Source organism: Dermacentor andersoni, chromosome 1 (genome assembly GCF_023375885.2).
Source record: "Dermacentor andersoni chromosome 1, qqDerAnde1_hic_scaffold, whole genome shotgun sequence".
NCBI lineage: Eukaryota > Metazoa > Arthropoda > Arachnida > Ixodida > Ixodidae > Dermacentor > Dermacentor andersoni.
The window spans coordinates 8,065,426-8,081,108 of record NC_092814.1 but is presented as its reverse complement, the minus strand read 5'-3'; the positions used below and the strand labels follow the sequence as shown (position 1 = coordinate 8,081,108).

The window sequence follows — 15,683 nt, the reverse complement described above, 5'->3', positions numbered from 1 at the left end:
CTACCCTGTGACGCAGGAAAGCAGATGCAAACAGACAGGTACAAACATAAATAGTGCGTGAAGGATGCTAAGGATGCTAGCACATTAAAAATGTCTGTCATGGTACCAAAGGCACATACATTGTGGGATTTGTGGTGGAGATGCTGGCAGCGAGGTTCGACGTTGGCACAGGAAGTGGTGAAGTACCGGCAGTCGATGGCGGTGTAGCCCGTCAGGCTTGATGGGGAAGGCAACGGCTGGACTCCCTTTTGTTCACCAGCCAGAGCTTGGGGACGGCAATAGAGACACTGACTTGGCCCAGTTCAGACACCCTTGCTATGTTCACCAACTGTGGGCTGCAGGAAGGAGATTGATCAGGTGGAGTGTGCCCTACAGTGATCTTTGGCCAGGAACTTGGCACGCCACTACTCCTACGCCCTGGACATCATCTTCTCTATCTTGTCACATCTTCCACGCTCGCCATTTCTTTCGAATTCTCCCACGCGCACTTGCAGCCATTTCCTCGCTCGGTTGGGCACGTGCGTATGCTGCCGATGCACTGGCACTGCTCTTCTTCACATGTACAGATAGCAGCTTCTAACTCGACTTATACCTAAAGAATTAAAAAACTCATTGTGGCAGGAGGTTCATGAAGCAATGTACTCCTATAAACCTATACCATGGCGCTACATCACGAAGATGCTGTGGCACTGTCATCAGGAGTCGCTTTCGCATGGTAGGCCCTCTGCTGTCAAGCTACCATGCCTACCTCAGTAGCCACATGGGCTTTGCGGGTGCGTACATGGTTCTATGTGTGCAGTCCTTATTCTGTGGTGTTGCATTGAAGGAAATGCAGTTTGTTGACGAGCTGCATTGCACTGAAAGACGCAAGAGGCTCAAGTTTTCATAGGTTTCCTGTTGATGAAAGCTATTGCAAGCAATGGGCCAATGCAGTAAAAAGGGAAAGTTGGATTTTGTTGTCAGCTTGTAGCACGTCATTACCATTTCTTACTGAACTGTAGGAGAGCTAGATTAGGATAAGCCTTTAATGTAGGTCGAGCAAGCAGGGGCACTACAAAGCACATCACATTAGCAGTGTAGATAGCCTAGCACACATTCATATGTGCAGACTGCCCATCCACAGCTGTGTAATTGTAGTGTGCATGTAATAAATGCACTTAAACATGTTAATGAATTTCCACATGCAAAATAAAACGTGTGGAGTAGGTCACTCACAAAAGTGCAAATGAAAGTGAATATGTTTTTGCTTTTACTCGCACTGACAAAATGTGGCCTCAGATTAAATGCCAGACAAACGATCAATTATTTGAATATCTTGTACGATGGCCAGAGCTATCGGGTGGCCGTGGCCAGCAGGGAGATTGCACTGGCCATCACAACCAGCCTTGCCATAGGGCCGGTACCTTGCTGGTCCTATCATCCAGCTAAGGCGATAGCTTTCATCACCGCTCACGATGCTATAGAAATCGCCTACAGTTTGTTTTTCACATGAAATAGTAACTCGTTGGACAAAATAAATGCCCTGTGTGTGCCTGTTCCATAAAGCCGCACCCAGTACTAAACCACTGGCGTGATCATGAGCAACGATCCAGCGTCATTTCATCTCGCAGACTGAAAGCAAACAACGACCATCTTGGTAAGGTGGCTCAGCTGGCTGGCAAGTAGTGCGTTCCGTTTGCTATTCGCACCAACCAAACTGAGAAAACCAATGTATTTATGCCTACATTAACAGACGAGAACAAAAAGGTGGCCATACAAGCATTTCACAAGGAAGAACCCAAAGAACTAGTAATTAAGGTGGATAGACTGCTGGGCGAGTTGAAAATAAAGAAGCGCTAAATAGACCAGAACAAGAAGGTGACTATACAAGCGCTTCACGGGAAAGAGCCCAAAAAACTAGTAATGTAATTAAGGTGGGTAGACTGCTGGGCGAGTTGAAAATAAAGGAGCGCTAAATAAACGAGAACAAGAAGGCAACAATACAAGTGATTAATTAAGCACTCTCATTGTTGCCTTTTTTTCTTGTCTTTTGTCTATTTGGTGCTCTTTTATTTATTTTTTTAGTTGCAAGAACATGCTGAAAGTTCTCAAGCACCTCAGAACTCCGCATGTGGCCCATCCAAGTTTTGCCATGGTTTTGCAAGCCCCATAGGTGCTTTAAGTACATCTCTCGACACCACCACTTCATTGCAGTCCTCACTGTGAATCAGCGACTATACTTATTGCTTTTACCTACTGCCTACTTCTAAAGCTCCGTGTAATATGTTCTGCGGTTGCTTTCATAAACATGCTGCGAAAAATGGTATGGAGTAGTAACATCACTGAATTCAGAAATTGCAATATATGCTGTTAAGTACTTAGTTTAAAACTTGATGAGTGAACTTTTGTTAATCAGTCATTTATGTAATGTGATTTATTGTGTAACTAGCGTTCGCCTTTTCAAGCAGTTCATTTCAATGAAACACAGCTGCTCTGTGACCACGAGCACCAGGTTTACATGCGCATCATGATTATGCACATCCTTATCAAAAAGCAAAGGCCTCTTATGTTTGCCTGTGAACTATGGCAACAGCTTTGCATGCTGTGTTTTAATTGAATAAGGCACCTGGCGGAGCTTTTCTTAAGTTTTGCTTTTACGCCATCCATTATACATGACACAGCACTCATGCTTGTCACGCTCGTGCAGGCACATTGTTTGCAGCCAAGTGCCAGTGATGCATTTGCACCATGCTGCATGTACACTCATGGCCAGGCAGTCTCAAATTGCTTGACTACTGAGTGTGATGAACTAAGCTATTGCATCATTTGACCTTTAGCTTTAACTCATTGACCCCTTTTGTGAGAGAAAATACATGTTTTTTGCCTCATTGACCTTTGCACATTTCATCCTTTAGAGGCCGTTGATGCATTGACAAAACCACCAAACTGCACTTGCATCATTCAGAGAAAGAGTAGCCTGTGTTTTTCTCAGCAGTTATTAGCAATCTTCATCTTCTCAAATGTACTTGGCCCTTCTCCCTCTTAGGGCTTATAAATGCGTATATATCTGCTTGGACCAGAAATAAACGTTAATTTTGCCCCTTCTGTAATGGCATCAACAGTGGCAATGAGGATGGAACCATGACAGGATAATAAGTACATAAGTTTGCCACCACTTGACAAAGCTGAGGGTAAGTGGTGCACTTACCAGGTGCATCCAGAGGTTTTCAAAGCTACCGGCATATCAGACAAAAAACAAGCAGCAGCGAATGTGTGGACGTCATCAGTGGGCAGTGCACGCTGAAGAGGGTCAATGAACTTTCATAAAGCCTTACTGCAACTGCATTTCTTACCCAGTTTGAATGGGGTTGCCCATTCATAGATTTTTCCCGCACACCACGTTACCTGGGTCAGGGATTTCATTGTGGCCATCCATCTAGTTACGGACACCTGGAACTGCGCACAGAGTTTGATCGAATGCTTCGTGGTTGAATCATCTGGAGCTTACAGAATTCAGCAGTGTGTCAACAGTTGCTCATGGAGTCATCATTGACACAAGCCGAGGCAGAAGAGATTGCTTTGTCTGCAGAAATGGCAGAAGAAAATTAGAATGTAGTACAAGGTGTAGAAAAGTACGAAGGGTGTCACCATCGCGCCCTTGAACTGTTGCCATATCTCTGGCTTGAACCCGGGCCGGGGTCCAAGGTTCGTTGCGTCTGCAATTCCACATCCACACTGAGTCATCTGTCTGAAACCCTTTGGTAGTCTGTAAGTCAGGTGCATGTTGTACATATGGGTGTAGGGGCACAACCATGTTATCAAGCATTGAACACAGCTCATCATCGATTAACAGCCAATCAGTTGTTTTTCTGCAAAGCAATGGCGCCCAACAATAGTTGTGGGGAATCCTTGCTAGAGCTGTCTGCTTTGAACCAGTTTTATTTTTATCAAGCCCATGCTTTATGGTGCGGACTGCCCTTCCTGCAAGTCCATTCGATTGAGGATGAGAAGGTGCGGTGAAGTTGTCGTCGCTTTACTTGTAACAAGTTTTGCAGTGAAGGCACATTGTGGCAGTGTGCAATGGCACCAGGTTGGCAGTGTGACAAAAACATTTTGTGCATTTGTCAATGCGGCATCACATCAGAGTGCTGCATGTGCTCATTTTTCAGTGGGAAGCAACCACAGGCAATTTCTGTTGGCTGGGGATGGGACTGTAGGGTAGCAAATGGGACTGGTGACTCCTTGGTGATGGAGAGCAGCTGAACAGTGTAGGGTTGACTTTATACAGCTGGCAAGTGCATGACACAGATTAAAACTGGAAACGGCTGTTGCCAAAATGGCAAGGATCTTTTTTATTTTTATATGGGAGCTCATTCAGCCACCAACGGGGCAAGTTATATTGGTGTTTTGCTTAAAAAAGGGCTAGCACACTGCTTGCTGGTTGCATCTCCAACCAACATGGTGCAACTCATTTTGTCACCTGTTTGCACCTGATCACCGTTGCAGAGCGGCGGCGGCGCTGGAGTGGTAGCTCCAAGGAGTACGAGGTGGATGAAGAAGAGGAAGCGGAGGAAGAGGCCTTTGAGGAGGATCCCCAGCTCAAGAAGGAAGAAGAAGAGCTCTCCAAAATTGCCACTGGCATTGGCAAGGTAAGCTGCATGAGTTGTGGCTGAAAAGCTTTGTCTCAACTGTGTTCATATTTTGCCAGCTTTAGAGCCCAGTGCTCTCCTGGGTGACCCTTGGTGATCACTAAAGCCCAGTTTCGCCAATTCAAACAACAAATAATTGTTGATTCCCCATGAATGTAAAATAATTACGGGCTGGTTTCAGTTTTTGTGTTGTGTGTTCTCCATAGGCAGCACCTCCAATAAAAATTTAGATTGGCACTTCTGGGCAGTCTCTGAACAAGAAGCGAGCGCGCACCAAGACAACTATGCTTTATTCGAGCACATGCAATTTTACATTTTTCCATTGTCCATGTATATAGGAGATAAGACTGGTCGTAAAATAAAATTGATTTTTTTTCTTGCACTTTTGAACATTTGTTCTTACCACTATAAACCTTCTAGAATGCAGCTCTAGCTGCGGAATGCCTAGATTTTTTTCCTTCGCGAATTCGTAACATTGAGCATTCGCACACTTTTAGTACAGTCGAACCTGACTATATCGAACCCAATTACATCGAATTTTCTATATATCAAACAATTTCTGGACAAGGTATACTTACAATGAGTATATATAGCAAAAATTTCGCTTACATCGAACAAAAATAGCAACGACTCTATATATCGAACGTCAAGCTGCGGAAAAATGCCCACAGAAGTTGGCTTTCCCTCGTGGTGGCGGGCAAACTCGGTGGCGCGGCTCCATCCAACCGCTCTCCCTACCGTGACTGCGGCTGCGCTGCTTCGGACGAGCCGTCGACACCCCCCTGCAAAAAATGATCCTGGCTCAGACAGCCAATCAGAGGCTCTTGTGCCCTCGTCGTGCAAGAAAGTGTGAGTTGTCTCGCTGCTTTTCTGGTTCATTGTGTGTGCGTCTTGTGGGCCTTCTCCCGCACTGTTGCCGTGATGAAGTGGCAGAATTCGCCTTTCGTCATGAAGCTTGAAATCATAAATCGGGTGGAACGCGGTGACAAGTCGGATGTCCCTGCAGCATGCAAGATTCAGAGGAGCACTCTCAGTACAATCTTGAAGAATAAGGGGAGATTAGGGCTAAAGCGGCCAAGCTCGCGACCCGGTGCCCGTGGCGCCCAACGTGTACGCATGGCCATGTACGAGTGGTTCATCTGAAATTGGTTCAGCCGTGCCAGCTTCAGCGTGCTCGGTGATGACTAAATTCTGATGAATGCAACGAAGCCGTTGCCGGTGTTGCCAAGTTTGGAGCGAGCTGTCAGAATTTCCGGAAGCTGTTGACGAATCAACGGTGGACGAGTTCGTGAGTGCAAATGATGGTGTCGCGACCACAGGAGAGCCTGAAATCGAAGACTAAATTGCCGACATCGTACTGAGCACAAGTGAAATTGGGCACAATGAGAAAAGCAATGACGGTCCTTTGCCCACGTCCTCCGAAGAGATTGGTGCGCCTGCACCAGTCCGGTGCTTTTGCGTGAATGCGGAAGGTTGCGGCCTCAGCTGTGTGCGTCGCTGGCAGCAAAATTGCCCAAGCAGAAGAAAATGCAGGACTATTTCATGCGAAACTAAGCTAATTCCATCAATAAAGTGCTTTTATAAATGGTATGTGCTTTTATGACATCCAATTATTTAGCAGGCTTAAATCGAATTAGGCTCTATATCGAATTGATAGGCGTTTCTTTTTCGAGTTCGATATAGCCAGGTTCAACTGTACTCTCATGGTTAGGTGGAAATCAACTATGTGAGAAGTAAACAAATATAATAGGGACGTGATTTAGCAGCTCTGGTTACAAAATGACATAAGCAGGCTGACCGTTGACATCTGTGGTCATGACACTGCAGTGCATTGAATCGTCAATTTCATGAGTTCGGCTGCAGTGCAGCGCTGAGTGTCTGGCTGTGTGTTTGCTTTTGAGCGCGGGTGAATGGCCTGGAGAAGGGTTTGAACTAATTGCAGGGTGTTGTGCTTGTTTCATGTAATGGATGCACATTCTTTTGGTGGATGAAGTCTGCTGAGGACACGTCTTCCACTGGAAAGCGAGAGTGATGACGGGTGTCTCAGCGAGAAAAATGACAAGGACTATGCATACAGACTTTAAGACACGTCTCCAATAATTGACATGACCAGAGAGCAGAAGGAAGACAAAAACTGCAGTCGCTCCACGCACGTGCCTCTCCAATAGAAAAGAGGGACATCCTGCATTGAAAAATATCAAATACCACAGTGGCAAGGATTTACCTCAAAGTGAGAACGTGAAGGCAGAGTATGAAGCAGTCTGCTGTGGTTAAAAAATGCTCTATAGCTCAAGTGCTGTATAGGTTAAAAGCAGAGCATGTGGCAATCATCCTCCTTGAAAGCTTTACTCATAGTGAACAAGAAGGGCCTCCTCGAGCCAGTACCAACTGCGGACTTGAGTACGGGGCACCGGCCACTTGTAAAGGACACGTTTAATGTTTGTCATGACTCTCAGACAGCAGTTTATCGCTGTCTCACAACATGTCATCCTCTTTGCAGTTCGTTGCGTTCCATATTTTGCATTCTTCAAAACAGTAAGACTTCCATTAATTTTACTCCAGTTAATTCAATTTTTCGGTCAACTTAATCCTGACCAACAGTACTGGCTAGCACCCATGCATTTGCCGAAACTTGTTATTTTGATCCAAGAATTGGCCTTCTCCGGATATTTTGATCATAACCAGGCAGCACACCCATTGCCTGACCCTATGGTGACTCTAATCACAGCCCCTTTAGTGGAAGTGTTTCGTCTCAGCAGAGCCTAGAGAACATTGGATGCGTTGAGTACACGTCATCTCCTGTCGAAAGCACCTATTTTTGACCTGCCCCAAACCGTAACTCCTAATGTCTGATTACAGTATTGTCACGTGGTCGTGATGGCAAAGAACACAGTAGCAATACTGTGAAAGGGGTAAACTAGCTTTTATTGGGCGAACCTGTGCCCACAAAACAGGCTACACTTAAAGCACAATGAGACCGGCGAACACAGTCGGCGATCGGCGAAAATCTGATCAGCGGGTCAAGCGCGTCGGCTTTTATAGAGCAGTCGTCGAATGTTCCAGACTAATCGTTTGGACCCGCGTGCTTTCCACAAAGTTCTACACCATTCGCGTTACGCGATGAAATCAGATAACACAAGGTTCCGCGACAACAGACAGCCGGGTAGAAGCATCGATAACTTTCCAGAAACGTCGGATACATGCAGGCGCGTCCGTCGCTGTGCGATTACAGTTGTTAAGCGGCGAAACGTGGTCGCCCGATAAAGATAAGTACACGCGTCAGTATTTACACGATTCTAATGCATGCTTTCTTTTTTTTTCTAGAAAATTGAGCTGGAAACTGCCTGCACTGTGCAATCACATACGAAACCAAAACTACCTTTGCAGCATCTGTATGCTTTACCGCAAAACAGGGATGTTGCGGTGAAGCTGGCTTTAGGAAATTGGCTGCCATAGTGCAAAACATAATTTTCTTGCTAAAAATTACAGTGTGTTAAATTTCTACTTTGTTTAGGAGCTTTAATGTAATTTTGGCCTTAGTTTTCTAGTTTGGACACAGAAAGTGGGCGCCCGTTAGGGTAAATACTAGCAAATGAATCCTTAATGTGTTCTGGTTTTTCTTTTTTTTTTGCATCTTGTATAATATGGCTTGCCAGGTAATTCGATCAATTTTGACAGTCCTGTCAGGGTAAAATTAATGCAAGTCGACTCTACTATAATCGCAATCAGGATGATAGCACTTGCCTAGACTACTAACCACTTCGTCAGTTCCTCCTGCAAAGCATGCAAGTCTCCAGAGTGATGAAAACACAGGACATGACCCTGTTTTCATTAGCTTAGCATGTAAAATAACTTATCTTTTGAATTAGCTTTCATAATTAAAGCCTAAAAGCTGCACGTCAATGTCTCCTGCCTACATAAACTCATTTTGCCACCATCTTATAACAGTGGTGACGATACTTACTTTGACAATAAAAAATGCTGTTTCACTTTCATATCGAATTCTAGTGATCAGGAAATGTGCAGACCAATATTTGTGGGTAAAACACGCATCAGAATCGGCGGAGCTGGTGGTTTTGCTTCAAAATCTGCTGAAAGCAAGCCGAAAATTGGCATTTTTGGTGCCACCAAAACAGACGTTGCAGCCATTGAGGTAACAATTGGAAACCAGTCAAGTTCAGCTTATCTGGCGAGGGCTTATTTCAGGAATGAAATAAAAGCTTTGGCCTATATATGAGTACGGGCACCAGCTGGGACTTTCATAGGCGTTGCACTAACCAAAAAAGGAAATTAATGGAGTCAAATTAAGACACCAACATTGCATATTTACTATAAATTTGCATCTTCTTAATTTGAGCCAGTGCCCCCAAAGAAGAAAAGGGATGCCACAGTACATATTACATAAAATGTGCACTAATAGGAATTTTTTTCCTTTTTCTTCTCTCTCTCTATCTCGTTTTTCCCAGCGTGGTTAAAAGCAACTTCGTCTCTTTTGTGCATGATCGTGCAATAAAGGACAGCTTATATCAAGCAGTGTTTCCGAAAGGTAGCACTGCAGCAGAGCTGATAATCTAAAACTCGTGAAGCTTTTCCCAATGCGTGTGTTTGTACCTGCTGAGTGACAATTGGGCCACCTGTTTGTGTGCCTACTGTGTGCAGACATCGTGTGTGCAGTGCCTGCATTGCTTCTCACAGTGTGGCAACTGCACCTTTGCTTACTGCATTTCTGTGACTCGCACTTGGATCAAGGAGGCAACAGAAAACACTGGCACATTTGGGTTATCGCCTATTAAAAGCATGCAGTACGCTTCCAATAGGTAGGTGAACATGCTTGTTGTCTTAGTGCAGCTGTTTGTGGCTGTGCCGAGGTCGCCACCATACCTCTGCATTTTCATTGCTTATTACGCTGAAGCAGGAATTATCAGTCATTGAACGGTCTGAAAAGGCAAAATATCTTTAGCAGTACAACGCCATTAGCCTTTACACAAGAAGAAATGATTGAGGTGTGCACCAACTGGTATACGCACATGAAGAGTCGCTCCAAAATGAGGTTTTATGGAGACATGATTGGGGGATTCATCAGCACTACATCAACCAGCGTGCATGCCCATAGCGTAATTGAACTGTGTAAAGCTTGATGGTGGGGCACCCGTCAGAAAAACCAAATGAGTCAGAAACTTGCAGTGATCCGTTCCATCGCCAGTGTGGAGCAATCAGCTTTCGCAAGCCGAATCACGAAAACTGAAACATAGGCATGGCAGCACCATTTGTATACGGCAGCATCGTTTGTATATACCATCGTCCGACTGTGAACAGGTGTAATTTCACCCATGTGAGCAACAAACGGGCGAGCATCAAACAGTGACCCTTTGAGACGTTACAAACCAGATAGACATCAGTTTTTAGGAGTGTAACGAACGGAAACCCCGCGAGACGAAACCAAAACTAACCACCATGCACCCTCTCATGTGCGGATGCGTGAGTGGTCGCTGAAACATCAGTGCAAAGAAGCCAGGGAATAAAAACCAAGAGACAGACGGCACCGTAAATACCGCACTTTATTTCAGATTTAAATTCTTCAGTACCCTGTCAAGCGGGCAAGTTAAGTGCACTTAAGGGGAGTGCACTTCGGGACCTTGAGGGGCACTTAAGGCCATGTGGTTCTGAATGGAGCACACTTGCAGCAAAGAAAAATTGGCGACAGACTAAAAGCGTTCTTTTTTTTTTTTTTTTTTTTAGAAATCTTTTTTTTCTCTAAAAGGTGATTGTTTTGCGTTGTATTACAAATAAAAACAAACTTAATCAACTTTTTCTCAACAAAAAACGAAAAGATCTTTTATTATAAGAGTCTTGCAAGTCAATGCCGGCCAAGACGAATGCCTAGCCAATCCGGAACATAAGGTGGCATGCAACAAGGTGGCAGTTGATCCTGCTAGAACAGAATATGAGCGAGTTCCATCCTGATTAATTTGTTAAAAGCTGTTCAACAACTAAAATGAACTTCTGTGTCTTTCTTTTCGGGTTTTTCTTTTTCTTTTTACCTTTTGTATCATTGAAACTGCTGGTGGCGAGGCTACACACTCAGTCAGCAAAGTGCCTTCCATGAACGCACTCTGGCCAGAGTTCACGGGCAGCTTAACCGCAGTTAATTTAACCGTGGTTAACGCGAACCGTAGTCTGCCAGAGTTACACGGGCTATCCCAATCACGGTTAATAGTCTGGTCACACGTCACGTGATCTCTTGTGTACAGGCTTCATTTTGAATCATTTTTTGAGATTTGATTACAGTGGTATAAAGATGTTATTTTTCAGCAAAACAATTGTGATATTTGAGAGTTTTAATGTGTAAGGCTGCGTTTTGCACGTGTAGGTTAGTATTTAGCATAATTTGGGAATAATCTGCAAACGCTGGTCGCAGTCGGCCGTTGAGTTGGTTTTACAGGCGACAAAATCCATTGCCCCCAAGCCGTTATCTCTCCTACATTCCTACGTCGCATCTACGTTCCCGTTTCGTTCAGTGTTCTGTCTGCGCGCGTTTCTACTACTTGAGCACAGAGCGGCCAGATTATCATCCCGAATGCGAATCAGTACCTCAGTTGCCGCGTCAGGCCAAATGATACGCTTTTTTGGAAGATATCTGGGAAGCGCCAGCACTGCACTCGGGAGAAGTATCGTCCACCATTTTGCCCGTTTCCAAAACGTCAGTTACACTAAACCAAGGTTGCCAAGCTCGGTTGGCAATCAACCGCGGCTAGCGGCCTAACCGCAATTTCGCCTGCTGTGTAGCTGCGCTAACTGCATTTAGCGATAACCATGGTTACGTTAACCGCAGTTAAGGCCGCCCGTGTAACAGGGGTATAATACTCTACTTGCAACATTTAGATTTAGCAAAGTGCACTTAAACCGAGTGACACTCTCACTAACTGCACTTGCCCACTTGACAGGAGTATGTGAGAAAGATAAACAAATAATCTTATAGGTTACACTAAAGTGACAAAAGAGATTTTTAATGTGTGCAGTTTTATACACGATTTATTTTATTTTTATTTAGCAATACTGTAAGCCTTTACAGGCTCACACAGGAGTGGGTCACAAGCGAAACAAAACAAAACCTTCTGGGCCAAAACAGGAGAAGGCAATGAAATGCGGTAATCATTACAATGCAAGCAAATAAGATGCAAACAAAGTGAGCAGGTCAAAGAAAACAGTGCAAGGCAGATAATACAGGCAAGGGGGAAGAGCTTCAAAAAGTGCAGACTGGGTATGAACAATCAAAACATAGTTGCGTTGTAGCAACTTGTAGCAGAGCACTAAACAATCGCAAGCAGACCTACTCATGGAAAAGTGCACTTGTTTTGGTTTCAAATTGTTTGATAGAGTCAACATGCGCAATTTCCTCTGGCAAATGGTTCCAGGCTTCAATTGCATAAGGAGAAAATGAATATTTAAATGTGTTGCAGCACGCAGAAAAATGTCTTTGCACTTATGATTTGTTCTTTCCAAATGTTGGGAGTTTGGCCTGATGTACTTTGTTTTGTCTCTTTATGCACCCGTGATAAACAAGGGAAAGAAACTTCATGGCAGCGATACGCCGTCCTGATATTAGTCTGGATGTTTGCTTGTTCACGCAAAGTAGTCACCCCAGCATACGACGAGTATCTGCAATGAATAAAACGGAGTGCCATGTGCTTTATTCTATGTAGTTTATCAATGAGGTAAGACTGGCGCAGGGACCATACAATACCGGCATACTCAAGTATCTGCTGAACAAGGGTTTTGTACGCAGTTAATTTGACATGGGATGGTCCTGTAGCCAATTTTCTATGCAAGAAATTGAGTTGCCTGAATGCCTTTGCACATGTGTTATCAATGTGAGTGTCCCCATTTGAGCTAGCTCGAGAATGTCACGCCCAAATATTTTGCAATATCTGATCTTATTATTGCTGTGCCCCTTATATTATAAGTGAATATGTCAGGTAACTTTTTATGTGTGAAAGTGATGCACGCTGTTTTACTGGTGTTGAACTTCGTTCCCCACCTTCCACACCAATTTGCAATGCTGTTTAGTGAGGTGTTAAGTTTAATCTGATCGTCCAGGGACTGGACAGTTGTGTAGACAACACAATCATATGCGAAAAGATATACTGTTACGTTAGGCTCAACACATCATGGGATGTTGTTGATGTACACAAGAAAGAGCAATGGCCCCAGCACAGACCCCTGTGGCGCACCAGAGAAAACCTTTAGGCTCTCATACTCGGTATTGTTTACCGATACACATTGTGATTTGAGTGCGAGGTAACATGCTATCCATGCAACAGTGTTAGATTCAATGCCAATTAGTTTGTTTTTCAATCAGTTCACAGTGAGGTATTCGATCAAATGCTTTGGAGAAATCTACGAATATGGCGTCTCCTTGAAATCCGGAATTGATTATCTCTGCAAAGTCGTGAGAAATTTACAATAGCTGTGTTATCATGGAAAAGCCCTTCCTGAAACCATGCTGTTTAGGTTGTATCAGGTTATTGCTTTCTAAGTAACTAATAATGGATTTGTTGCTAATGTGCTTCATTAATTTGCAGCCACACCTTGTTAAAGAAATCGGTCGGTATGTGTCTATGTGCAACCCGCCGTGGGTGCTCAGTGGCTATGGTGTTGGGCTACTGAGCACGAGGTCGCGGGATCGAATCCCGGCCACAGCGGCCGCATTTCGGTGGGGGCGAAATGTGAAAACACCCGTGTATTTAGATTTAGGTACACGTTAAAGAACCCCAGGTGGTCGAAATTTCCGGAGGCCTCCACTACGCCATGCCTCATAATCAGAGAGTGGTTTTGGCATGTTAAACCCCATAATTTTTTTGTCTATGTGCAACCTATTGCTACCTTTGTGAATCGGGATTACTTTTGCAACGAGCCAGTCTGAAGGTAATGCAGCTGCTTGAAGCGACACCATAAAAATCTTGTGTAAGAATGGAGCTAGTTGGACAGCATATCGTTTTAGAAACACATTGGAAATGTTATCGGGACCAGGCATTCTTTTTTGTGTGTCAGTGTTCAAGAGCAGGTTCAGTATACCTGGCTCAGTTATAACGACAGCGGGCATCACTGAATCAGGTGCAAACGAAACATCACTCGGACAGGAAGAGCGTGTGTACCCAGATGGTATGGGCATTGAAAGCATTAGCTATAGCATGTGCATCATGTGTGAGAGATCCCGCGATTTCAATTTGCACTGTGGTGTTTTCAGGTGTTGACAGATTGCGCCAGATCTGCTTATTGGGCATGAAGTTCGTCAGAGTATTAGAGAAGTTATCTCTCACCGTTTTTAATTCTAACTTTAACGCACCTGACAGATGCGCGATTGCCAATGGCTTTTTTTTTTCCTGTGCATTCTTTGTCATTTTCTTTTCGAGTGGATGATACTGCGGGTGATCCAGAGTGTTTTTCTCTTTGTTCGTTTACGTATTATGGGAGTAAAATGTTCTTCACTATGTTTTATGGCACCTTTAAATTTTGCCCACAAACCACTAACATCATATGAAGGCAGCACTGTGAAATCCTCATAGTTTCTAAGTAGTCTATGATGCTGGCATCATTTGCTCTTCTATAATCTTCATAATCAATGTAAGGATAGTTTGGTGGCTCGCGTGTGATGTTAGCTCAAAAAAGTCAGTAAAATCATTTTATGATCAAAAATGCCATCTTCTATGCTAATATCTAGTTTGAGAGTGTTTGAGACAAATTCCAGGTCCAGCACTTATGCGGCATCTCCCTGCTGTCTTGTTAGGTGATTAACTAGCTGCAATAATGAAAAGCGAAACATTTTGACCAAGAGGTCTCGGCTTTCCCTTTCCCTAGTCCCAAACGCTCATGCCTGCACGAGCGTGACAAGCATGAGTGCTGTGTCATGTATAACGGATGATGTAAAAGCATGCATGTATACACATGCGTGGCGGAGATTTGTGGAATGTATTCCCAATGAACTTCAGTTGTAAGTCCAGCGTTGTCCTGTCCGTTTCTCTTTTCTTGTGCTCGCGTCCGTACTTGCTGGAACCCCTTATACATTCATCATGCACCAACTGGCCCAGCAAGCCACACTACTAAACTCATTTTGATGAATTTGGGAATCGGCGACAAATGATAAGGTATCATGCTACGTCAACAGCATCTTCACATCGGCAGTACGAATTAAGCGAAGCCAGCCATGGTTTCGCATGAACTCCACCCCCGCGGCTGATAGCGTCACCCGCACTGTGACGACGCTATTATGAAAAGCACCGGCAGCGTGAAGCGAATTAAAACGGACGTTTGGGCGAGTTGGTAAGCCATTTTAAACAGAACAGCGCGTATTTTGACAGGGACTAGGAGGGAGACATGACACGGACAAGCGCTGACTTGCAACTGAAGTTTATTGCTTGGAACGAGGAATATATAGCAGCTCCAAATGACGTAAAAAAAAGAACATTCATAGATTCACAGTCAATCATATCCCCCCCCCCACTAAAATGAGTTCTTTGGACGAAATCGATAAGGAGGGGCTATTGACGCATGCATCTTTTGACCAGGCGATATGCACTGCTTCGATGATTTCATGCGTTAGTTGGTTACTATGTTTACTTAAAACCTGTGTTCAATCAAAGTCAGGGTGGCAAGCCTGCTGTCACAGTCTCTACAGTGGATACCAAGATGCCCTTTTACAGTATTATGCACATTGTTGTTGTGCTCCTTCAGGTGTTCATTAACGCATCTCCCCGTCTGACCGACATAATGCCTGCCACATGACAAGGGAATGGCTTAGACAACACCCTCTTTACAAGACACGAACTGATTTTCATGTTTGATGTTGTACTCACTTGAAACAATTAATAAAGGGAAAATCGGACATCCGCCCATTCGTAGCAATTGCTACGAACGGGCAGATGTCTGATTTTCCCTTTATTAATTACTTGTCTCCACCTTGCGGGTTGCCGCAGAACTATTACGTCAATCTCTTGGAACAAAATCGGTATTAACCATTTTGCTTCAGTCATCAAACTGATCGTCTGAGAAAGGCTG

The 15,683-nt window shown here is 44.2% G+C and overlaps 1 protein-coding gene across 8 annotated transcripts in view; it reads left to right on the top strand.

Annotated features, from left to right (window-relative positions):
- The window catches only part of Unc-115a (actin binding LIM protein Uncoordinated 115a), a 558,372-nt gene that overhangs the window by 394,221 nt on the left and 148,468 nt on the right, over nucleotides 1–15,683 (top strand). For all 8 annotated transcript variants that reach the window (XM_050191443.3, XM_050191440.3, XM_050191439.3 and 5 more), the window contains one exon: nucleotides 4,486–4,628. In XM_050191443.3, coding sequence (XP_050047400.1) covers nucleotides 4,486–4,628 — 143 coding nt within the window. The remainder of the gene's footprint in view (nucleotides 1–4,485; nucleotides 4,629–15,683) is intronic.